The sequence below is a fragment of the Staurois parvus genome, unplaced genomic scaffold (genome assembly GCF_062004578.1).
Source record: "Staurois parvus isolate SC_StPar_1 unplaced genomic scaffold, SC_StPar_1.0 ptg000447l, whole genome shotgun sequence".
Lineage (NCBI taxonomy): Eukaryota > Metazoa > Chordata > Amphibia > Anura > Ranidae > Staurois > Staurois parvus.
The window spans coordinates 688,668-713,825 of record NW_028318243.1 but is presented as its reverse complement, the minus strand read 5'-3'; the positions used below and the strand labels follow the sequence as shown (position 1 = coordinate 713,825).

General features: G+C 46.2%; 1 protein-coding gene across 4 annotated transcripts in view; it reads left to right on the top strand.

Moving 5' to 3' along the window:
- Positions 1-25,158, top strand: part of SLCO2B1 (solute carrier organic anion transporter family member 2B1) — a 179,851-nt gene that overhangs the window by 28,644 nt on the left and 126,049 nt on the right. For 2 of the 4 annotated variants that reach the window (XM_089688148.1, XM_089688147.1), the window contains exon 1: positions 3,420-3,505. The exons of 1 other annotated variant lie outside the window; for it this stretch is intronic. In XM_089688148.1, coding sequence (XP_089544274.1) covers positions 3,470-3,505 — 36 coding nt within the window. In that variant the 5' untranslated portion in view covers positions 3,420-3,469. Of the gene's footprint in view, positions 1-3,419; positions 3,506-24,747; positions 25,049-25,158 lie in introns of those variants that run through there. One more of the 4 variants, XM_089688149.1, reaches the window with a different exon arrangement.

Below are 25,158 nucleotides of genomic sequence, written 5' to 3'. Positions count from 1 at the left end.
TTTGAGAACTTTATCACCTATTCTTTTTTTTGTATGACCGACTGAGATGATGTCCCACAGAGAAGGTAGGTTCTTACATAAGGATGTGTTGTGTCCTACAGTATACAAGCAAGCACACATGGATGTAATATAATATACACCCCGTAACCTATCTCATTATCAAACAACTTTTACCTTGTGTCTGGTTATGTCAGGTTGGACGTGTCTTTTAATTAGGAGTGTTGGTAGTGGGTGCAGTCTGTATTCTCCACTGCAGGTAGCGCTCAATCGCAGCGGCAGTGCAGATGGGGGAGGAAGTTGAGAAGAAACTCTATGATTTCCTTGGTCAATGGGGGCAGTTATCCAATTGGATGCTAGTGGTGCCCCATGTGACTCTGGCAGACATCTTGAGTCAGGCTGAGTCTACTGAAGGCTCCATCTCCTTGGTTTGGTGCTCTTTATAAGAGTGGTTAGTGTAGGGACAGGTTCCCGTCATCTAGGTGCTTTTTGATATGGAGAGGTTCCGGAGGAGTAGGGAGAGACTACGTCCACCTTTACAGGAATCTTTCCCCCTTGGGTTGGACCGGCCAGGCTCCATTCAGCAACTTGTGGCAGACGCTGTCAGAATCTTTGGGTCTCCAGACCACTGTCTCACCGCATTACTGTTGTAGGTGGCTCTGGATGGGTGTGCCTTCCCGCTGGGCCTATTTGTATTTCCCAAACTTTTCTATAATATATTGCTTTTGACAAACTGGAACTCTGTGTGCTCATTGCCCATCACACCACGCTGTACCTAGCTTACACTGGGGACTGACCATGATCTCCAGCCAAGTTCTCCAGACCTCAGGCCTGCAGTTGCTGCCTTCTAGAGAGGGTCAGAGAGCCAACGCATTGCATCTAGAGGAATGCTATATGGAACAGTGTAAATCTACGTTACTTTTGTGACAAGGTTGAAAATCCAAAGCTTTTCAGGGGCTAAAAATTCCCCCTTTTTCAGTGGCAGTGAGTTAAAACGGGACAACAATGGCATTGCAAATGGATAGAAGGATTGCTTCCAGATAGTAAGGCCACCTTCCACATGGACCGAAGGCTCGACCACCCTCTGAAAAGTAATCTGTGGTAGATTGGTGGTATAGCAGCGGCTTCCAGGAGTTCAGGAGGTGATCCTGCCACCTCCCAAATGAGTGTGTAGCTGGGTGCCTGCTGGCTGTGAGATCCTCCACTTGCCCCCACCCCTTCCCCACCACTAGGATCTGTGTTGACAGAGTCAGCAGTGCAGTCAACTCAGCAATCCCATATGTTACTACTGGACATACTTTTCCATAACTCCATGGTTGTTTTCCTCCCAAGGCCTCACTCCATAACTCTTGTGAGTCCCAGGCTGGGTCCCTAGGTACTTTGTGCCATGAGGCTGGTTCCAGTATGTGGGGAACTGGTTGCTAGTGAAGTGGCCATGCATAACACCACTTCACTACCAGAGTACCCTCACCTCTGTCATGTCACCCATCTTCTCGCTGGTTGGCTACTTTAGCAAGTGACACAAATATGTCAGGACCTTCCAACTGCCGCTCTACAGCACGAGGATCTGGAGATGCCGACCATTCCCCACGACCAACCCTGAGAGCCCCATAACAGAGCACTTTGATTGGCTATGCTTAGCCTTGGCAATGGCAAAATAGCCTCCTCTGGACAGCATCCTGCTCCTTAGACTCTGTACTGTATCTTCAGGCCAGGCACTTAGATGAATAAATCAGATCTTTTACTGAGGTGGTTAAAGGAAACAAACAGTTCATCTTCCACACACTTTCCTGTAGAAAGTTCTCTAGTGCCCTGAATAGCGCTCCATGAGGTAGTCATGCCATATAGAGTCCTTTTCCATGCAAGAGTCCATAAAAGGCATAAAATCCACAAAAGGTAGCAATAATCCATAAACAAGGTCCAGCTTAAGGTGGCACAAGACCACTAAGTCCATATTTTCTAGACCCCATCAGGACCCTGTCAGGAATGGACTCGCCAATGGTGGTGGGACTCACCTGCCTTGTGGGCTGCAGTACCAGGGCTGGCCAGCGGGTGCTCTCAGCAGCCAGAAGCTCACTCCTGCAATCAAGCCATCACCTGAGGCTGATTACAGGAGGTGTATTTAAGGAATGGCCAGGCCTGCAGTCAGGGCCTTGGTGTATTGTTCCCATGAGCCCCTGTACCTGCATCCTGTCTGCGTCCTGCCTGATCCTGACTCTGCTTGATCCTGACTCTGCCTGAACTCTGCCTGCACTGACCTCGGCTACTCCTGACCAATCTTCTGTCTACTCCTTGTACCTTGTCTGCCTGTTAGCTACCGACCCGGCCCACCTGACTACGTTGTTCTCCATATTTATATATATATCTGTTAAGGTTTGGGTTTGTTGCACCTTGTTGTACGTATTTGTGTTAGTTTTGGGTTTGGTTTGTTGCACTGCGTTTATGTTTGTGTTGCCCTTAATAAATTATATTGTTTTACACGCTATACCTGAAGTCTGTGTTTCCCTGTGTCGGGCAACACACCTCTGGTCATACCCAGAGCCCTGAGAGACCCCCAGCTGGGCTCACCCCAAGGGGTGGTTCAGACCAACAGCATGACGCCAACATCTTGGCAGTCTTTCCTCTAGACTACCTCACCCACCTACCTGACTCTGGGCCCTAATGAGTCCCTATTTATATGGTATGACCTGATGGGGGCGGTAAGCTTCCTGAAAAGAGCAGGAAAACCTGCCCAGCAGTGTTAACCCTTCCTTCTCAGGAGCCACCAGCTCAACAGGTCAACCTAGGACAACAGTTACAACAAGCTACATTGTAACATTTAGATAGTACACATAAACATAGTTGACCTGATTATCCTCAGAGCAAGAACCTAATAGAAGAAAACTTTTAACACTTTAGAACCCTCTTGGAAGCACCTGCTTACAAACCACCTGTTTTTACCACCCTCTTACCACCTTGGAAGATGGGCCTTAATGATTTGTGCCACCATCTGAGTTGGAAGTCTGGAGGGCCTGAAACGCATCTGCTCTTTGAAATTATGTAGATCATTTGGTGACCTGGAGAATCAGGAATTTTCAATATATTTTTGGTTTCTGTACTTACCCCACAATACGCAATCTTGGTGCCCCCGGGGGTTTTAGGACCCTATCAAAGCCCCTGTGAGCAAGGATTTGATTGGGCCCTTTTACACTTGTGCTTTCATTGGCTGTATATTGCTAGGGAGATGGCCGGCAGAGGACACCCTCTCTCACCCACAATCACACAGCTGTCTCGCTGTTTTGCTAACTTCCATGTTCTAAATGCAGAATCTGGCAATCCAGAATAAGCTGCAATGAATGAGAAGCTTGTAATGTGGAAAAGTCCTCTCATTTCTTCACACACCCATGGAGAGTTCTCCCTATAATTACAATCCTCTGTCTGCAGCTCCTCCCAGAGAACTAGGAAAGAACTTTCACTTTTCCATTGAAGCGGAATGGTGTCAGAGCGTGCTGGAGCTGGCAGGAGTCAGGTGAGCGTGTGTTTCAGCAGGCCAGGTGTGCAGAGTCCAGGTGTGAGCAGATCCCAAAGGCGGCATTTTTCGGATGTCTCAGTATCTACATGTATGGGTGGTATGTGTCACTTTCACAATCTGCTGGCATTTCCTCCTCAGGATGAGAGGATTTTGTAATCCCAGGAACTTGTATTGCGAGAACACATACACCAAATACAGAGAGAAGGAAGAGTCAGCTATGGGATGTAGATGTATGCTAGGACTGGGGCCCTGCGATGGCATGCGGTGTGATTGGCAGCATTCCAAGAGCAAATGCTAGATTTGAGGTCACCTACTAGAGACAAAAACAACACTGCCTTCCTTTTAGGTCTTTTTCTCCTTTCGCTCTTTTCCCCAATTCCTCTCTTTTATTCTTCCTCTCCTTGTCTCTCCCTTTACCCTCGTCTCCCTCTACCTCAATCTCTCTCTCCCTCCCTTCCTCACATTTCTCTCTCCCACTACCTACCCCCCCCCCCTCTCCCCCATATTTCTCTCTCCCTCTCCCCCCTCTCTCACCCTCAAACCCCCCCTTCTCTCTCCACTCCATCTCTCCCTCTCCCCCCTCTTTCTCACCCATGACCTCCCCTTCTCTCTCTCCCTCTCACCCTCTAGCCCCCCTTCTCTCCCCTCTCTTCCCCCTTCTCTCTCATCCTCGACCCTCCCCTTCTCTCTCCCCCCCTCTCACCCTCAAACCCCCCTCTCTCTCACCCTCAACCCCCCCCCTTCTCTCTCCACTCTATCTCTCCCTCTCCCCCCTCTCTCTCACCCATGACCCCACTTCTCTCTCCCCTCTCTCTCACCCTGGACCCCCCCCTTCTCACTTCCCTCTCCACACTCTCTCTCACCCTTGAACCCCACTTTCTCTTTCCCTTTTCTCTCCCCCCTTTCTCTGTCCCTCTCCCCCCTCTCACCCTCTAGCCCCCTTTCTCTCTCCTCCCTGTCTCTTTCCATCTCCCCCCTCTCTCACGCTTGACCCCCCTTCTCTCTCCCCTCTCTCTTACCCTGGAACCCCCCCTTCTCTCTCCCCTCTCTCTTACCCTGGAACCCCCCCTTCTCTCTTACCCTGGAACCCCCCCTTCTCTCTCCCCTCTCTCTTACCCTGGAACCCCCCCTTCTCTCTCCCCTCTCTCTCTCTCAACCCCCCCTTCTCTCTCCACTCTGTCTCTCCCTCTCTCTCACCCTCAAACCCCTCTACTCTCTCTCCCCTCTCCCTCCCTTTATCTCTCCCCTCTCTCCATCTTCCTCTCCCCATTCCCCCCTCCTCCCTCTCTCTTCCCTGCCTCTCTCTCTCCTCTCTTCTTATACCCTCATATTTCTCTCCCCCTATCTCCCCTCCCCTGTCCCTTTCTTTCTCTCCCAATTTCTCTTCCCCCCTCCCTTCCCACATGCCTTCTTCTCCCTCCCCTTGTACCTGTTCTCACCCCCCCCCCCCCCATGCGCAAACATGCTGACAAAGAAACTGCAGACAGGAGAGAAAAACAGAGTGAGCAGAGGCATGACCTCATCAGTCATCCGCTGCTCTTTTACTGTTCAGTCAGCAAGCAGCGGTGGAGCGAGGACACTGCTGTATGCCTTACCAGCTCTGGCTGTGCTGTGTGGCAGGGCTGTGTAAATCTTAGGACTGGATGGAAATACGAATCCTTTGCCAGGTAGACCGTTCCTGTATATAGCCCACCCACCGTTCTTCTTTAACGTTTTCTGCATATGGTTTCCTGTTATTGGGATTTTTTTTTTTTAAAAAATCACAATTTCACATTTCTGGTGAGAGGAAGGGGCACAGCTATAGAGTCTGATGACAGACCGTTCTAATATTCTGGGAATTCCATGACACAGCTGCAACCCATAATAAATGTTTATTCTTTAAATAGTTGATATAATAATTTAAAGACAGAAATAAACAATTTATAAAATAAAGATTACGGAAATAAAGCTGATTTCTGAACAAGCTGCTGCAACACACATATGTGGATTTTGTCATTCTGTCCGGCCAACTCTGTGATTGCTACAGACAGCACGCATTGCAGGGTGACACCGCTTTCTCTGTAAGAGGTAAGCAATACAGCGGTGTCACCTCCAAACCCCTGACTGCTGATTGGACAGTAAAGGAGCAGCTGATAGTTCATCATCTCTGCCCACCCTTCTCTCCTCCTGTATGGAGTGAAGTCTGATTGGCTCCTGCTCTCTCCCTTTCCCACTCTGCTCTGCGTGGGTGGTGACAGAAGCTGATGTGAAGATGTACTTATATCTAGCTGGTTCAAAAATACATTTTATTTTTTTAAAGGTGCAGTGTAAGGGGGAAGTATGGTGGCTCTTTGTCCCATTCTTGGCCAACCCTTGGGTAGTTTCCCCGGTCCAGTGGGGTGCCATCAGCATAGGGGCCCCCAGGATCCCAGCACTGACCACTTAGGTGATGTCTGCAGGGAAACCCTGCCTGGCCTAACCAGGCCTCCACTGAGTCCTTTCATACCTGTTCCAGGCTTGACCAGCAATGGACCCTCCTGTGATCCCAATGTTCTGTATATAATCTATCCCATACCTAGGGTGCCCTAACCTCTGGCAGGGACAGAGCTGGTGCCTAACCCAAGCGGCTCCAGTAGCCCAGGTTCACAGTTTAGTATTGGGGGCATCTGGTGGACAAAATGAAAGTTAACAAACAATAAAACGATTGCATTCATTATTCTGAAAAGTCAATAAAAAGGAAAAGCAGTGGTGGAAGAATGCACTTGGGTTTATTGCATATTCATTATTTACGGTCTGAGTGTGGCAGGGGTGTGTCCTCGAAGGATCCCTGCTGGGTTTTCCACGATTTCCAGGATTTGTAGGACCTCAAAACCTCCAGGACTTCCAAAGTTCCCAGAAATGATGCATGGCGTGTCCCCTGACGAAAGGGGTATTTAAGCACCAGCCTTTGAAATGTCTGATGCTTTGTTTTACTGTCAGCTACCCCAAAGCTACAGTCAATAATTTCTGTCTGTTAGTTGCCTATCTGTTGCCAATTTGGATTAACCTGACTACTTTCTGGCCTGCTGCCTGTCTCAGTCCCTGCCTGGATCTGGTAACTCTTTCGCCTGCCACGACTCCTGCCTGGACCTGACAACCCCTGCGACTCCTGCCTGGATCTGACAACTCCTTTGCTTGCCACCTTCCTTAACTCCTGCCTGGACCTGACTGATCTCTCGCCTTCACTCCTGCCTGCCACTTGCCTTCACCCCTGCCTGCATCTGAATACTCTCTGGCCTGATTCCTGCCTTCACTCCTGCCTAGACATGACAACTTTCTTGCCTGCCACCGGCCTCTACCCTTGCTTGGATCTGACTACTCTCTGGACTGCTGCCTGTTTCAACCCTGTGCCTGGACCTGACTACTCGCTAGCCTGCCTTGACCCCTGCCTGGACCTGACTACTCATTCCCCTGACAATATTTCTGCCTGGTCCTGACTACTGTCTCACCTGCTGCCTGCCTTTACCCCTGCCTGGACCTGATTACTCTGTGGCCTGCTTCCTGCTTTTGCAACTGCCTAGACATGACTACTTGTTCACCTGCCATTTTCCTCTACCCCTGCTAGGATCTGACTACTCTCTGGCCTGCTGCCTGCCTCTCCCCTGCCTAGACCTGACTGCTCTCTAGCCTGCTGCCTGCCTTGACCCTTGCCTGGACCTGACTACTTACTGACCTGCCAATACTTCTGCCTGCCTGGACCTGACTACTGTCTCACCTGCTGCCTGCCTTTACCCCTGCCTGAACATTAATACTCTCTCGCATGCCTTGACCCGACTACTCTCTCCCCCACCAATACCTCTGCCTGGACCTTACTACTCTCTCTGGCCTGCAGCCTGCCTTTACCGCTGCCTGGACCTGACTACTCTTTCGTCTGCTGCCTGCATCTACCTTGTGCCTGGACTTGACTACTCACTCACTCACCTGTCTCTTCCCTTGACCCCTGCCTGGACCTAACTACTCTCTCCTCTGCTAATTTCTCTGCCTGAACCTGAGTATTCACTCTTCTGCTTTGACCCTTGCCTGGATGTACCTACTCTCTTGCCTGCCGCCTACCTCTACCCCTGCCTAGATCTGACTATTCTTTGGCTTGGTTCTTGCCTTCACCCCTGCCTATATATGACTATTTTCCTGCCTGCCACCTGCCTGTACCCCTGCTTGGATCTGACTACTGTCTGGCCTGCTGCCTGTCTAAACACCTGCCTGGACCTGAGAGCCTTGCAGCCTGCTGCCTTCCTTTCCCTTGACCCCTGCCTAGACCTGACTACTAATACTTCTGCCTGGACCTGACCACTGTCTCACCTGCTGCCTTTCCCTAATCCTGCCTGAACTTGACTACTCTCTCTTCTGCCTTGACTCCTGTCTGGACCTGACTACTCTCTCTAGTCTGCAGCCTGTATTTACCCCTGCCTGGACTGACTACTCTCTCTTCTGCCTTGACTCCTGTCTGGACCTGACTACTCTCTCCCCTGCCAATACCTCTGCCTGGACCTGATGACTCTCTCTAGTCTGCAGCCTGCCTTTACCCCTGCCTGGACTGACTACTCTCTCGACTTCTGCCTGCATCTACCCTTGCCTGGACTTGACTACTCTCTTACCTGCCACTTACCTTGTCTTCTGTCTGGACCTGAGTACTCTCTCTTCTGCTCTCTTGCTACCGCATGCCTCAACTCCTGCCTGGACCTGACAACTCCCCATCCTACCTGTCCTGACCACTCTCTTGTCTGCAGCCCTGTGAACAATCTCCACACCATAGCCTTTCTATTCCAACCACCCCCCTTGTTTGGGGTGATACTGTGGGTTGCAACATGGTGCCAGTTTGCAGCAAATGAAACCGCAACCACTAGGGTTCCTGTTCCATCTCCACCATAAGGTGTCCTGGTGAAGGCCTGTGTCACTTTCCAGGGGGCACCATACTTTACATTTACACCAAATGGTGTCCATCTTTCTTGACCCAGAAGGTTGGAAGGTATGAGTTCACCCCTCCTTCTGAAAAACCGGGCATTTCCAAGTACATGGGAACCTGTGACAGTCCCTCATCCTGCATTTCACACCCAAGCAAACAATTGCCAGTCCCAGTGCCGTCACATGATGGTAGGGAGGTGTTCTGGGGTGCTAATATTTTGGGCAGGAAACATTAGGCACCTTATAAAAGGAACTATTTTATTTATCCAAACATAGAAAAGTGATGGCAGAAAAACACCAATCAGTCCAGCAAGTCATCAAGTCTGCCCCATTTTTTTCCTCTTGAGGTTTTTGAATGTGTTTTTCATCAGGTCTATTCAATCAGTTTTATTATTATTTTTTTTTACATCGAATTTACTTTTGTTTTCCATGCTATTTATAGTCCCATGGGGGGGGGGGGGGAGGGTTTGTTTTGGTGCTCCCTAGTTGCCCTTGGTTCCTGGTAAGCTACATCTGACCACTCTTGCTTTCTTGGATGGTGCCTTCCGCTAGACCTGGACCCGCGCTTTGAATGTGTTTTTCATCAGGTCTATTCAATCAGTTTCATTTATTTATTTTTTTTAAATCGAATTTACTTTTATTTTCCATGCTTTTTACAGTCCCATTGGGGGGTTGTTTTGATGCTCCCTAGTTGCCTTTGGTTCTTGGTAATCTATATCTGACCACTCTTGCTTTCTTGGATGGTGCCTTCCGCTAGACCTGGACCCGTGTTTTGAATGTGTTTTTCATCAGGTCTATTCAATCAGTTTTATATATTTATTTTTTTCAATAGAATTTACTTTTGTTTTTCATGCTATTTATAGTCCCACTGGGGGGGGGGGGGGGTTGTTTTGGTGCTCCCTAGTTGCCCTTGGTTCCTGGTGATCTACATCTGACCACTCTTGCTTTCTTGGATGGTGCCTTCCGCTAGACCTGGACCCACGTTTTGAATGTGTTTTTCATCAGGTCTGTTCAACCAGTTTCATTTGTTTATTTTGAATTGAATTTACTTTTGTTTTCCATGCTATTTATAGTCCCACTGGGGGGGGGGGTTGTTTTGGTGCTCCCCAGTTGCCCTTGGTTCCTGGTGACCTACATCTGACTACTCTTGCTTTCTTGGATGGTGCCTTCCGCTAGACCTGGACCCGTGTTTTGAATGTGTTTTTCATCAGGTCTATTCAATCAGTTTCATTTATTTATTTATTTTTTAAATCGAATGTACTTTTGTTTTCCATGCTATTTATAGTCCCATTTGGGGGGGGGGGGGGGGTTGGTGCTCCCTAGTTGCCCTTGGTTCCTGGTGATCTACATCTGACCACTCTTGCTTTCTTGGATGGTGCCTGGACCAGCGTCTCTCATCCTGGATGACATCTATTTTATACAATGCTCTGACACATGTTTTTGCAAGTATTATTTTTGGTTACGAGATAAAAAACTCCATTGAGCAATTGTTTTTTTTTTCTATATTTACCTGTTATTGTTTACTAGAAACTTTCCTTGAATTTATGATCCCTGAAGAAGATGTAGATTTGAAGATTTTACTTTAAATGGTTGAAAAAAAGTGAAATGATTTCAGTGTGGCTGGCACATTAGAACACTTTGCTGAGATCCACCAACCTGTCAGATCTAGAAGTCTTTCTCAATCCCTTTGATTGATTGCTTCCTATCAATGGCCAAAAATGTCTTCCCGCATTCTTCCCCCGCTGTATCACTGCACGTCCCTAAATGAAACGTTTCGGGGCATCTCCACTTTGTAACCAAATACCATTTCATGAACACGTCTGGACATCTGCGCTCCATGCTGGGCTGGCATGTGATATTCATCGATGATGTGATTCTGGTGGGATCATAGAGGGTTTATTGGAATGCTTTAATGGTTACGTCATTATTATTGTGTAATAGGAATCTAGTAGTTGTCTCTGAATTTACAGCTGTGTTTAATATGTATGTAACCCCTAACAATGAACTGCTCCTATGATGAACCTACCACTGTAGTAGTCGCTGCTACTACAGCTATAGTCGCTGTGTTATGGATCCCGTGCCAAGCAGCTGCCCTACCGCACAGTGAACACAAGGGATAGCTTGCTTGGCACTGCGCCATTCACAGACAATGCAAAGCATTCCCTGATTGGATGAGGTGGGGATCATGATGTCACCACCCCACCTCTCCACCCTGTCCAATCAGACAACACCTTGAATTAATTGAAAACAATTCAAGGCATTGTATGTATGGTGCCCGTGCCGAGAGAGCAACCCCCTGTTCTCTCTATGCAGCAGGTGCAACATTTAAAGTGGTTGTAAACCTCAGACATGAAATATGAAAAAAGAATATCCCTCTATAGTGTGTGCTTGTCTCAATCCAGAGCACTAAGTGTCATTTTTCTCTGCTGCTTTGCTCCTCTGCCTGAGTCACTTCTGATAAGTTTTCCTGACACCAAGAGAAAAAAGGTGACAAGGGAGGGAGCTCCAGCAGATTAAGAGCCTCCGCTCTGTTTCTGTGTGCTGTGTGGAGGGGGTGTCTCTTCCCTCCAATCAGCTCTCAAAGCTCTCCTCGCTGAGCTCTGCAGAGTGTAATATTAGCCTTCCGCCCCTTGTTTTCTCAACTCTCAGACAAGCTTTATAAATTCAGCACTTTGAATGGTTGTAGAGAAGAGAACCCTGCAGATAAACAAGTACAACTTATGTAGGAGAATTTGTTTCATCATCATCATCATTATTATTATTATACAGGATTTATGGCGCCAACAGTTTGCTCAGCGCTTTACAATATAAAGGGAGACAATACAGCAACAATACAGTTCAATACAAGAGGGATAGGAGGGCCCTGATCCTTGGAGCTTACACTCTATGAGGGAGGGGCTAGTGGTACTAAAGGTAACAACTGTGGGGGATGGACTGGTAGGAGGAATAGAAGATTCCATTATTAGCTGAAGGCAGGATAGGCTTCCCTGAAGAGATAGGTTTTCAGAGATCGCCTAAAAGTGAGCAGAGTAGGCGATAGTCTGATAAATTGGGGTAGAGAGTTCCAGAGGATGGAGACAGCTCTGAGGAAGTCCTGGAGATGAGCATGGGAGGAGGAGAGAAGGGAACTAGAGAGCAGGAGGGGTTGGGAGGAGCAGTGAGGACGGTTTGGGTGATATTTGGAGACAAGATTGGTGATGTAATTGAGGGCAGAGTTCTAAATGGCTTTTTATGTTATTGGTAATGTTTTGAATTTTATTCATTGGGCAATGGGAAGCCAGTGGAGGGATTGGCAGAGAGGGGTGGAGGACACTGAGTGGAGGCCAGTGAAAGGATTGGCAGAGAGGGGTGGAGGACACTGAGTGGAGGCCAGTGGAGGGATTGGCAGAGAGGGGTGGAGGACACTGAGTGGAAGCCAATGAAGGGATTGGCAGAGAGGGGTGGAGGACACTGAGTGGAGGCCAGTGGAGGGATTGTCAGGGAGGGGTGGAGGACACTGAGTGGAGGCCAGTGGAGGGATTGGCAGAGAGGGATGGAGGACACTGAATGGAGACCAGTGGAGGGATTGGCAGAGAGGGATGGAGGACACTGAGTGGAGGCCAGTGAAGGGATTGGCAGAGAGGGATGGAGGACACTGAGTGGAGGCCAGTGGAGGGATTGGCAGAGAGGGATGGAGGAATCTACCCCCACCCCTGTTCTAAGCCTATTCCACCTACCCTGTAAAAAGGAGGGATGCCTATACTTACCTATGCTGAAGTCGCTCCGATCCGGTCTCCGGATCCCAGTGCCTGCTTCGCTGTAGAGGAGGGACAGCCAACAATGGATGCCCCCAGGGGCGGACTGACCATTTGGAAACTCAGGCACTGCCTGAGGGCCTGGGGTCAGTAGGGGGCCCCATGAGATGCCCCTGGTACCTTTTTCATAGGCTTTTTTGAGTTTGGGCAAGGACACAGGGGCCCCATGATCCCCTATTGCCCGGGGGCCCCATGAGTTGTCAGTCTGTCCCTGGATGCCCCACAGTAAGCTGATGGGGGACTTAGGCAACCGAGGCTCCACAGCCGTTGGCAATCTCTCCTGTACACCAAAGTCGGGACCCGATCAAGCGGATCCTGGGAGATGACGTCACCCATAGGATTACTATAAGGCATCCATTGTCAGCTGTCACTCCTCTACACTGAAGCTTTTTCTGCATGCGACCGGACCGGAGCGACTTCAGCATAGGTAATTATAGACATCTTTCCTTTCACAGAGTAGATAAAATAGGTTTTGAATGGGTGGCCTCGTGCACAGTGAGCATTTGTCCTGGCAGGAGAAATGCAACGTAAAAAAAAAAAAAAGCCTAAGCCCTGGTTCACACCGGTGCGACTTTTCATTTCAAAACGCATGCCAAGTCACACACTATTGTCCGCAATTGAACTGTTCAAGTTTTTTTAAAGTAGTTCCTGCACTATTTCAGGTGGGACTTACATAATCACGCATGAAGTCACACGGATGTCTTCCAAGTCGCACATGAAATTGCACTGACTAGTGACTTTGAAATCGTGTGACTTCAAGTGAAGTTGCATGATTTCAAGGTCAGACCTGGTGTGAACCTGGGCTAAAGCTGCCTCTTACAATTGCGTTTAGGCGCGTCATGCATTGGAGCGTTCATTCATTTAATTGACCAGATTATTAATTTATACATAATAAATGAACGCTCAAGCACTAAACGTTTAGATGGGTTTAGGTCCCTCCTAAATGCGCAAACTATGTTTTTTTTTGCACCAGTGTGGCATTGAAATTCGTGCGACTTCAAAGCTGACTATTCAGTGCGACTTCATTATGGCTTGCTGACACTCTGTGCGATTTAATTTAACAGATGTCAGTGCAAGTCGCCATGAAGTCGCACATAAATAGTGCAGCAACCTTTTTCAAAGAATGCTGCGACTTGAGCTAGACCATTATCCCTATTCTAAGCCTATTCTACCCACCCTGTAAAAAGAAAGATACTTATCGCTAATGGGGTGCAACTTGTCAGACGAGGGCTAAGGGTCTGTATGTATGTATTGTAATTGTACTGTCTCCCTTATATTGTAAAGTGCTGTGCAAACTGTTGGCGCAATATACATCCTGTATAATAATAAAAATTTTAATAATATGGGGATGTCTCTTTGCTGGATGGGGATGTCTCTTTGCTGGATTGGGCTGTCCCGTTGCTATATGGGTATGTCTCTTTGTTGGATTGGGATGTCACTCCAGTCTGGTCACATGATGCAACCTGTCACATGACTTTGAACTCTCAAGTCGCACTAGTGTGAAAAAGGGCTAAAGGTCTGTAAATGTATATGTTTGTATGGACACATAGGCTAACATGGAGGGGAGTTTAGATGTCTTTTTGCTGAATTGGGATGTCTCTTTGCTGGATTGGGCTGTCTCTTGCTATATGGGATGTCTCTTTGCTAGATAGGGTTGTCTCTTTGTTGGATTGGGCTGTCTCTTTGCTATATACGGATGTCTCTTTGCTGGATTGGGATGTCTCTTTGCTAGATTGGGCTGTCCCTTTGCTATATGGGGATATATGGGGATTGGGATGTCTCTTTGCTGGATTGGGCTGTCTCTTTGCTAGATAGGGTTGTCTCTTTGTTGGATTGGGCTGTCACTTTGCTATATAGGGACGTCTCTTTGCTGGATTGGGCTGTCTCTTTGCTAGATAGGGTTGTCTCTTTGTTGGATTGGGCTGTCTCTTTGCTATATACGGATGTCACTTTGCTGGATGGGAATGTCTCTTTGCTGGATTGGGCTATCCGTTGCTATATGGGTATGTCTCTTTGCTGGATTGGGATGTCACTCCAGTCCGGTCACATGATCACTAATGAGGTGCAACCTGTCATATGACTTTGAACTCAAGTCGCACTGGTGTGAAAAAGGGCTAAAGGTCTGTAAATGTATATGTTTGTATGGGCACATAGGCTAACATGGAGGGGAGTTTAGATGTCTCTTTGCTGAATTGGGATGCCTCTTTGGGGATGTCTCTTTGCTGGATTGGGATGTCACTCCAGTCCGGTCACATGATCACCAATGGGGTGCAATCTGTCCCACAACTTTGAACTCTCAAGTCGCACTGGTGTGAGAAAGGTCTATAAATGTCTGTTCGTATGGACACATAGGCTAACACTGAGGGGAGTTTAGCGGCAAAAAAAAAAGAAAAATCAAACGCCCTTTAAAGTGGCGTCCTTGATGCCCGGTGTGCATGAGGCCTCTTTTGTAAAGTGCCTTGAAGGCAGCCCCATCTTGCTGAAGTTGTAGAATGGCTCACATGGTGGCCAGCGATGTCCTGTGGTTACTTGGCAGGAAGTCTGAATCTCTCACTGCAGGCTGGTGGCTTGAAGGGGAGGCAAACAATTCAGCATTGCAGCGGGCTCAGCTGCACGTCAAATGGGGCTGCATTCACGGCACCTTTATTCCATGAAATATGTGAGTGCAGCTATTGCTGATTTTAATAGTTTGATCATTAATTACCTCTTGTTTGTCTTTAGTTCTATAAACCGCGTGGGACTGGATTAATATAAGGCTCCATGCACACTGGCTTAGAAATCGCTGCTTGTACGGGAGTTTTGTGCTTTGCCTGTAGAAGCAGCTCGGTGTGACCCTATGGGTCCATGCACTAGAGGCATATTTTAAGCTCAATGTTTAGAAGCAGAAAAAAAACCCTTCTAGTTCACGTTTTTGATTGGAGCTTCCTGGCAGAAAGAACACTAAACTCTCCTAAACTCGCCTAAACAGTGTACAAAAATTCTCTATATCAGCGTTTGTTTGTTTTTCTGCCAAGGGAACTGGCGTTTCGTAAGCCCAGTGTTCATGGAGCCTAACCAGGCTCGGACAGGCCATAGGGCACACTGGACATTTGCCCAATGGGCTTGGGCTGCCATGTCCTAAGAAGAGCGGCCTGTCGATGACTTAGCCACACGGTGGGAGGTAAGGGGCGACCATGGTCCGGACAGGGTGACACAGACCGCGGCCACTGCTCACCTCTTGCTATGTGGGAACTTAAAGCAGGGCCAGCGGTAGGTGCAGAAGAAGGTGCATGGCTTCAGTGACATGCAGGCAGCACCTGCAGGGGACACACACCTCCCAGCCAGCCGCTGGAGATACAGCTGCACTGAAGGGGCAATGGTGGCCTATCTCCTTCACCAGCAAGCACACTGTGACAGCTGCACAGGGGTATAGAAGACCATCACATACTGGGAGGAAGGTGAGTGCACTGAACCCTACACTGATTCATTGCTACAAACAGTCCTGCTCTCTGGCGTTTGTACGGGGGTGGATTGGGCTGTTTGTTTTTCTGGATTGTTCTGTCTCTTTGCTGTGTGGGGATGTCTCTTTGCTGAATTGGGCTTTGCTGGATGGGAATGTCTCTTTGCTATATGGGGCTGTTTCTTTGCTGGATTGGGATATCTCTTTGCTATATGGGGATGTTTCTTTGCTGGATTGTTCTGTCTCTTTGCTATATGGGGATGTCTCTTTTGCTGGATGGGGATGTCTCTTTGCAGGGTTAGGATGTCTCACTGCTGGATTGGGCTGTCTCTTTTCTGGATTGGGCTATCTCTTTGCCATATGGGGATGTCTGCTGGATTGGGATGTCTCTTTGCTATAGGAGGATGTCTCTTTGGTAGATTGGAATGTCTCTTTGCTGGATTGGGTTGCCTCTTTGCTATATGGGGATGTCTCTTTGCTGGATGGGGATGTCTCTTTGCTGGATTGGGCTGTCTCTTTGCTATCTGGGGTAGTCTCAGTGCTGGATTGGGCTATCTCTTTGCTGGATTGGTATGTGTCTTTCTTGAATCGGGCTGTCTCTTTGCTAATGGGGATGTCTCTTTATTGGAAGTGGATGTCTCTTTGCTAAATGGGGATGCCTCTTTGCTGGATGGGTATGTCTCTTTGCTGGATTGGGCCATCTCTTTGCTGAATAAATGGGAATGTCTCTTTGGTATATTGGGCCATCTCTTTGTTGAATATGTGTGAATGTCTCTTTGCTGCATAAATGGGGATATCTCTTTGCTGCACTTTGGGCAAAATATGAAAATACGCTGTAATTCTTTACTGCTAAATCTTGAAAGCACTGATGGCTTGGAATACACTTTTCATTTTCATATACTGTATTAAGTTATGATAAAATAAAAGTGGGTGCACCGAAGGACAGCCAGTGGGCAGGCCCTGAGAATGTTGACAGTCAGGCCCAAGGGGGGGGCAGGCCTAAACCTGTGTAAGGGACCCCAAAATTTCTGAAAGCTGTCTCCTCTCCCAACTCGGAGGCTGGAGATTTTCACAGAGAGCGGGAATCTTTTCATATGATCCAGATCTGCAGCTCCTCCCACCCCCTGCTCTGCTGATGGGATGACATCATCGGCGGGGCGTGAGACCATGGACCCTGAATCCTGCCTTTGCCCTGCTGAAAGTAGGACTGTGCAGGGGAGGCAGAGAGCAAAAGGAGGCACTGTGATTACAGGAAAAAAAGGGGGGGGCATGATTGTAAGGGGCACTGTGATTACAGGAAAAAAGGGGGGGGCATGATTGTAAGGGGCACTGTAATAGGGGGCTGTGATTGCTAGGGGCACTGTAATGTAATGGGGGACTGTGATATAAAGGAGGGGATTAGAGCCACGACCCCCAAGACAATTTGCAGAGTAAAGTTCTGCTTTAAAGTGTTTGCGAACCTCAGATAGGAAATAGGAAAGAGAGAACCGTCTTGCACCCGTCATTTCCTTATATGGAGGGCGGGAGGCGGTAAAACAGCATGTACGCCCTAATGACCCACATGGAAGAAAAATATATTTGAAATATATTTTAAAAATATTCTTCCCAAATACATTGACATATATTTGAAATGCTACAATTTTGACCGTATTCAATATATTTAAAAATATATTTCAATAAATATATACATATATATATACTGCACGTTGAAATGCGTTTTTATTGCAAAATATATGAAAACATTTTTAAAAAATAAATTTTCAAATTTACTGCATGTCTTTAAAAATACAAATCTACATTTTTGGAATTCATTTACAGATATATGTAAAAATATATGTTAAAATGACTTTTTTATATGTTAAAAAAATCTGAATAATATATTTTAAAAAAATATATTTGTAAAAATATATTTTTAAAAAAAAAATCTTCAGTTTTTTTAACATCTGAAAATGTTTTAACATATATTGCGATGTTTTTGAATCACGCGATCAAATACCACCGAAAGTAAGCTCAATTCGTGGGGAAAAAAGGACGTAAATTTCATTTGGGTGCTGCTTTGCATGACTGCGCAATTGTCAGTTAAAGTAACGCAGCGCCGTATCGCAAAAAAATGGCCTGGTTAGGAGTGGGGGTAAATCCTTTGGAGGGCGAGGGGTCATAAATCCCATTTCAGTCTTTGCAGATGACAACAAGCTGTGCCGGGGAATAACGTCCTTACAGGATGTCTTCAACTTACAACCTGACCTCAATGCTCTGTGTAATTGGGGCACTATGGAGCCAATGAGGTTTAATGTTGATAAATGTAAGGTTCTGCACTTGGGGGCTAAGAATATGCATGCATCATACATACTAGGGGGGTACAACTGGGAGGAATCAATGGTGGAGAAGGATCTGGGGGGGATCAATGGTGGAGAAGGATCTGGGGGGGTCAATGGTGGAGAAGGATCTGGGGGGGTCAATGGTGGAGAAGGATCTGGAGGAATCAATGGTGGAGAAGGATCTGGAGGGATCAATGGTGGAGAAGGATCTGGGGGGGGTCAATGGTGGAGAAGGATCGGAGGGGATCAATGGTGGAGAACGATCTGGGGGGATCAATGGTGGAGAACGATCTGGGCGGGTCAATGGTGGAGAAGGATCGGGGGAGATCAATGGTAGAGAAGAACTTGGGGGGGGGTCAATGGTGGAGAAGGATCTGGGGGGAACAGTGGTGGAGAAGGATCTGGGGGGGTCAATGGTGGAGAAGGATCTGGAGGGATCAATGGTGGACAACGATCTGGGGGGGTCATTGGGGGAGAAGGATCTGGGGGGATCAATGGTGGAGAAGGATCTGGGGGGGAGATCAATGGTGGAGAAGGATCGGGGGGGATCAATGGTGGAGAAGGATCTGGGGGGGTCAATGGTGGAGAAGGATCGGGAGGGATCAATGGTGGAGAAGGATCTGGGGGGGTCAATGGTGGAGAAGGATCTGGGGGGTCAATGATGGAGAACTATCTGGGGGGTCAATAGTGGAGAAAGATCTGGGGGATCTGGTAGATCACAAGCTGCGGGTTCTAAAGCAAGCAAAATCCTCTCTTGTATTAGGAGATATATAGACTCCAGAGAGAGAGAGATATCACCCCTCCCCCCCCCCCGGTACAAATCATTAGTAAGTAAGACCTCATCTGGAATATGCAGTTCAGTTTTGGGCACCAATTCAAAAAAAGAATATTGGGGAACTGGAGGAAGTACAGAAAAGGGCAACCAAACTGATTAGCAGAATGAAGGAGATCAGCTATGAAGAAAGATTAGAGGAATTTAATTTATTCTCTCTTGAGAAGAGGAGATTAAGGGGGGATATGATCACCATGTATAATACATAAGGGGGGATATGATCTCCATGTATAATACATAAGGGGGGATATGATCTCCATGTATAATACATAAGGGGGGATATGATCTCCATGTATAATACGTAAGGGGGGGATATGATCTCCATGTATAATACATAAGGGGGGCTATGATCTCCATGTATAATACATAAGGGGGGGATATGATCTCCATGTATAATACATAATGGGGGATACGATCTCCATGTATAATACATAAGGGGGGATACGATCTCCATGTATAATACATAAGGGGGGATACGATCTCCATGTATAATACATAAGGGGGGATACGATCGCCATGTATAATACATAGGGGGGATATGATCTCCATGTATAATACATAAGGGGGGGATATGATCTCCATGTATAATACATAAGGGAGGATATGATCTCCATGTATAATACATAAGGGGGATATGATCTCCATGTATAATACATAAGGGGGGATATGATCTCCATGTATAATACATAAGGGGGGATATGATCTCCATGTATAATACATAAGGGGGGATATGATCTCCATGTATAATACGTAAGGGGGGGATATGATCTCCATGTATAATACATAAGGGGGGCTATGATCTCCATGTATAATACATAAGGGGGGGATATGATCTCCATGTATAATACATAATGGGGGATACGATCTCCATGTATAATACATAAGGGGGGATACGATCTCCATGTATAATACATAAGGGGGGATACGATCTCCATGTATAATACATAAGGGGGGATACGATCGCCATGTATAATACATAGGGGGGATATGATCTCCATGTATAATACATAAGGGGGGGATATGATCTCCATGTATAATACATAAGGGGGGATATGATCGCCATGTATAATACATAGGGGGGATATGATCTCCATGTATAATACATAAGGGGGGATATGATCTCCATGTATAATACATAAGGGGGGATATGATCTCCATGTATAATACATAAGGGGGGATATGATCACCATGTATAATACATAAGGGGGGATATGATCTCCATGTATAATACATAAGGGGGGATATGATCACCATGTATAATACATAAGGGGGATATGATCTCCATGTATAATACATAAGGGGGGATATGATCTCCATGTATAATACATAAGGGGGGATATGATCTCCATGTATAATACATAAGGGGGAATATGATCTCCATGTATAATACATAAGGGGGATATGATCTCCATGTATAATACATAAGGGGGGGTATGATCTCCATGTATTATACATAAGGGGGGATATGATCTCCATGTATAATACATAAGGGGGGATATGATCACCATGTATAATACATAAGGGGGGATATGATCAACATGTATAATACATAAGGGGGGATATGATCTCCATGTATAATACATAAGGGGGGATATGATCGCCATGTATAATACATAGGGGGGATATGATCTCCATGTATAATACATAAGGGGGGATATGATCTCCATGTATAATACATAAGGGGGGGATATGATCTCCATGTATAATACATAAGGGGGGATATGATCTCCATGTATAATACATAAGGGGGGATATGATCTCCATGTATAATACATAAGGGGGGATATGATCTCCATGTATAATACATAAGGGGGGATATGATCACCATGTATAATACATAAGGGGGGATATGATCTCCATGTATAATACATAAGGGGGGATATGATCACCATGTATAATACATAAGGGGGATATGATCTCCATGTATAATACATAAGGGGGATATGATCTCCATGTATAATACATAAGGGGGGATATGATCACCATGTATAATACATAAGGGGGGATATGATCAACATGTATAATACATAAGGGGGGATATGATCTCCATGTATAATACATAAGGGGGGATATGATCTCCATGTATAATACATAAGGGGGGATATGATCTCCATGTATAATACATAAGGGGGATATGATCTCCATGTATAATACATAAGGGGGGATATGATCTCCATGTATAATACATAAGGGGGATATGATCTCCATGTATAATACATAAGGGGGGATATGATCTCCATGTATAATACATAAGGGGGATATGATCTCCATGTATAATACATAAGGGGGGATATGATCTCCATGTATAATACATAAGGGGGGATATGATCTCCATGTATAATACATAAGGGGGATATGATCTCCATGTATAAATACATCAGTGGTTCATATAGTGAACTCGGTGTAGTTATTCCCCCTGAGGTCATCACAGAGGACAAGGGGGCACTCTTTACGTCTGGAGGAAAATAAATTTAATCTCCAAACACGGAAAGGTTTCTTCACAGTAAGAGCTGTGAGAATGTGGAATAGACTCCCTCCAGAGTTGGTTGTGGCCAGCTCAGTGGATTGCTGTAGGAAAGTCCTGGATTCTTTCTTGGATACACAGAATATAACTGGATATAACATTCATAGGTAAAGTTGATCCAGGGAATATCCGATTGCCTCTCGGGGGATCAGGAAGGAATTTTGTCCCCTGCAGGAGCAAATTGGATCATGCTTTGCTGGGTTTTTGCCTTCCTCTGGATCAACTGTGGGTGTAGGACTATAACTTTTTTTTTGTTTTATGGTTGCGCTAAATGAACTTTTGTCTTTCTTCAGCCAGACTAACTATGTAATAAATGACATCCAGAAGCATTTCACGCGTATTACTGCAATTTTATTGCGATTTGGAATCGTGGGCGGAGTCAGATCAATTCTGCCAGCAATTCCAGGTTGCTAAGTGTGAATGCGGCCAAAGTGGCATCTACTGTACATGTGTTTACAATACATGCATTCCTGGGCATTTGGAGTGAACTTGTTCGCATTCATGCGAATTTGTAGTGCATTCATGTCCTTTTTTCAGCGCGTTCCCGTGTGAAAAAATGCAGCATGCTGTACTTTTTAAAAAAACGTGCATAAAAGCACTGAATGGTGTAAATTAGGCTCATTGGAATACATTCATTTCTCTTGCATATGCCTTTGTACTGCATTTTTGCTGAGTTTAAAAATGCACCTGACTGCATCTGGTGTAAATGAGCCCGAAAGGAGGATTTGTGGTGTCACCCCCGGCCAGAAGGCCTTCGGAGAAAAAAGGAGAAGGGCCTCAGGGCCCGAATCGGAAATCGGACAAATTTTTTTGGATTCTTCGGATGTATCCGAATTTCCAAATTACGATAGCAACCAACTTAAAAGAATCACAAATGGAGAAATGAAATTTCAGCCGAAATTAGAATCAAACCGAACTTGAAAGAGAAAATCAAATTAAAAAATGAAAAAGAATTTGAAAACAAGAATAGAATAAAACAGAATAGAAAATAAAGGAATAGTACAGAATAGAAGAAATAGAACAGAATACAAAACATTTAATAAAACAGAAAAGAATAAAATAGAAAATAAAAAAATAGAACAGAATATGAAAGAAAATAATAGACTAGTATAGAAAACAATGGAATAGAATAGAAAATAATAAAATAGAATAGAATAGAAATTATTATTATTATTATTATACAGGATTTACATAGTGCCAAAAGATATAAAAAGATAGTGAAACAGATATAAAAGAACAATTTATAAACACATAACACTTATATAAAAAAAGAAACAATTTTTTATTTCGCTCGGAGGAGAAAGCGTTGTGAAATCTCTGTTCCCAGGGTGCAGCCGCAGTCGCACCGCACATATCTTCTAGGGGTCAGCAGCCGGGGTGGCTCACTCGCTCTGCAGTGTATTTGAACCCATCCCCCCGTGATAGCACACACACGGTAAACCTTTGCTCTGTGAGATCGGGGCGATCAACACGAATGTTATCAGGATATATCCCGTGCTGTGTGAAGGTATCTATTTTACTATTTGGCCACTAGGTGGTGCTAAGTATCAAAGGAAAGTGCCATCTAGTGACCAAAGGGGGTATTGTCTGTTTTAAATCGATGGAAAACATTCGCCCAGTGCATTGTTTGTTCCCTCATTCGCTCAGAATGAATGTGCATCTCCCCCGTTGTGTTCGGCGTGTGATTGCTTTCTATGAAAAGGTCTGAACAGGATACAGTCACTTCCCCTAAAGGGTATTTATAGCCAGGGATTTTTTTTTTTTAATTTTGGATGGAGGAAGGAGCAGACATTCTATCGAATTTCCATTGCAGTCTGTGATCTCATTGGGGGGGGGGGCGATTCAACCTCTTTATTGTCCCTGAAACGGGAAGTGATCCAAAATTTGGAGTTGTCACCAGAACAGGTGTAGAGGGGAAATCTTCCCATGGGGACACCTGTCCTGGAGACAGCTAAGAGGAGAACTTCCCTCACCAGTGCGCAGCGTGCTGCCAAAAAATGGTGCGTGTGACTCATTGCGCTGTCTGCGGTGCAGTGAGCAATCTGGTTGTGTATAGTGGGAAATCTGGTCGTGTATAGTGAGGAATCTGGTCGTGTATAGTGAGTGAAATGGACATGTATAGTGAGTGATCTGGACATGTATAGTGAGTGAAATGGACATGTATAGTGAGTGATCTGGACGTGTATAGTGAGTGAAATGGACATGTATAGTGAGTGATCTGGACGTGTATAGTGAGTGAAATGGACATGTATAGTGAGTGATCTGGCCGTGTATAGTGAGCGATCTGGACATGTATAGTGAGCGATCTGGTCGTGTATAGTAAGTGATCTGGATGTGTATAGTGAGTGATCTGGATGTGTATAGTGAGTGATCTGGTCGTGTATAGTGAGTGATCTGGTTGTGTATAGTAAGAGATCTGGACGTGTATAGTGAGGGATCTGGTCGTGTATAGTGAGTGATCTGGACGTGTATAGTGAGCGATATGGTCATGCATAGTGAGTGATCTGGATGTGTATAGTGAGTGAAATGGTCGTATATAGTGAGTGAAATGGTCGTGTATAGTGAGTGATCTGGTCGTGTATAGTGAGCGATCTGGTCATGTATAGTAAGAGATCTGGTTGTGTATAGTGAGCGATCTGGTCGTGTATAGTGAGCGATCTGGTCGTGTATAGTGAGGGATCTGGACGTGTATAGTGAGCGATCTGGACATGTATAGTGAGCGATCTGGACGTGTATAGTGAGCGATCTGGTCGTGTATAGTGAGGGATCTGGTCGTGTATAGTGAGGGATCTGGTCGTGTATAGTGAGCGATCTGGTTGTGTATAGTGAGGGATCTGGTCGTGTATAGTGAGTGATCTGGACGTGTATAGTGAGCGATCTGGTCGTGTATAGTGAGTGATCTGGTTGTGTATAGTGGCATTCCTTCCTATTCTCATCAATGGGGGAGCACAGAGCATCATCACTCCAGGCCTCTTCTAATGGGAATCCTTCAGGTACCTGTAGGACGTTCAGAGACACATATGAAAGCATCATTCGTGGGGGAGGTGTGTGTGTGGGTGGGGGTCCGATCTTATCGGAGAGTCCAGGAAATTCTCCGCTTCTCCGTGAAGTTCAACAGAAAAGTATTTCGGTAACAGGAAAGGCGTTCATAGCGCAACGATGAGGGAGAAAAGGTGATGAAGACTAACAGCTTGCCAGGACCAAAGACACCGCCGCACCTCCGCATTGGTGGAACACGTTTCCTGGAACCACTGAATAAAGAAACAAAAAATTCTCAGTTCTGCAAATTAATATTTTGTTTCAATCGTACTGATGGGTCACTCGCTGGTTCCTCCCGCCTGATCCTAGAAGAGGTTCTAATGCTCCCTCTGACTTGGGCCGGTGTTCCCCTTTAAGTGCACAGTAGACGATCTATGTGTGTAGATCGTTCTCTGCTGGCAGCCGGCGGAGGAAGGACTGTCACTGTTTCCGGGAGATGAAAAGAGTCAGCAGAATAAATGGGAAACCAGAAAACAAAGAATTCTGCCCATTGTCACTCCTCAGCAGAAGCTGCATTATGTGACGGGGACAGTGGGACTGATGTCACTTCTCGGGGACTGGCAGGGACAAGCACATTGCTGGCACTGCAGCCTGTGAGTCCCGGGATTGTCTGAGCTCAGAAGTGTCCCATCTGTCTACCCTGACCAGGACTGTGCCTGGGACTAGAGAGACAGGTAAGAATTCAACTTTATGGGGAAGCCTGTCCCTCTTCTAGGACCAGAACCCCTCCATCCCTTTTCCTCTACCACTATCCCTCTGTCCTTCTTCTAGACCAGTACTCCCT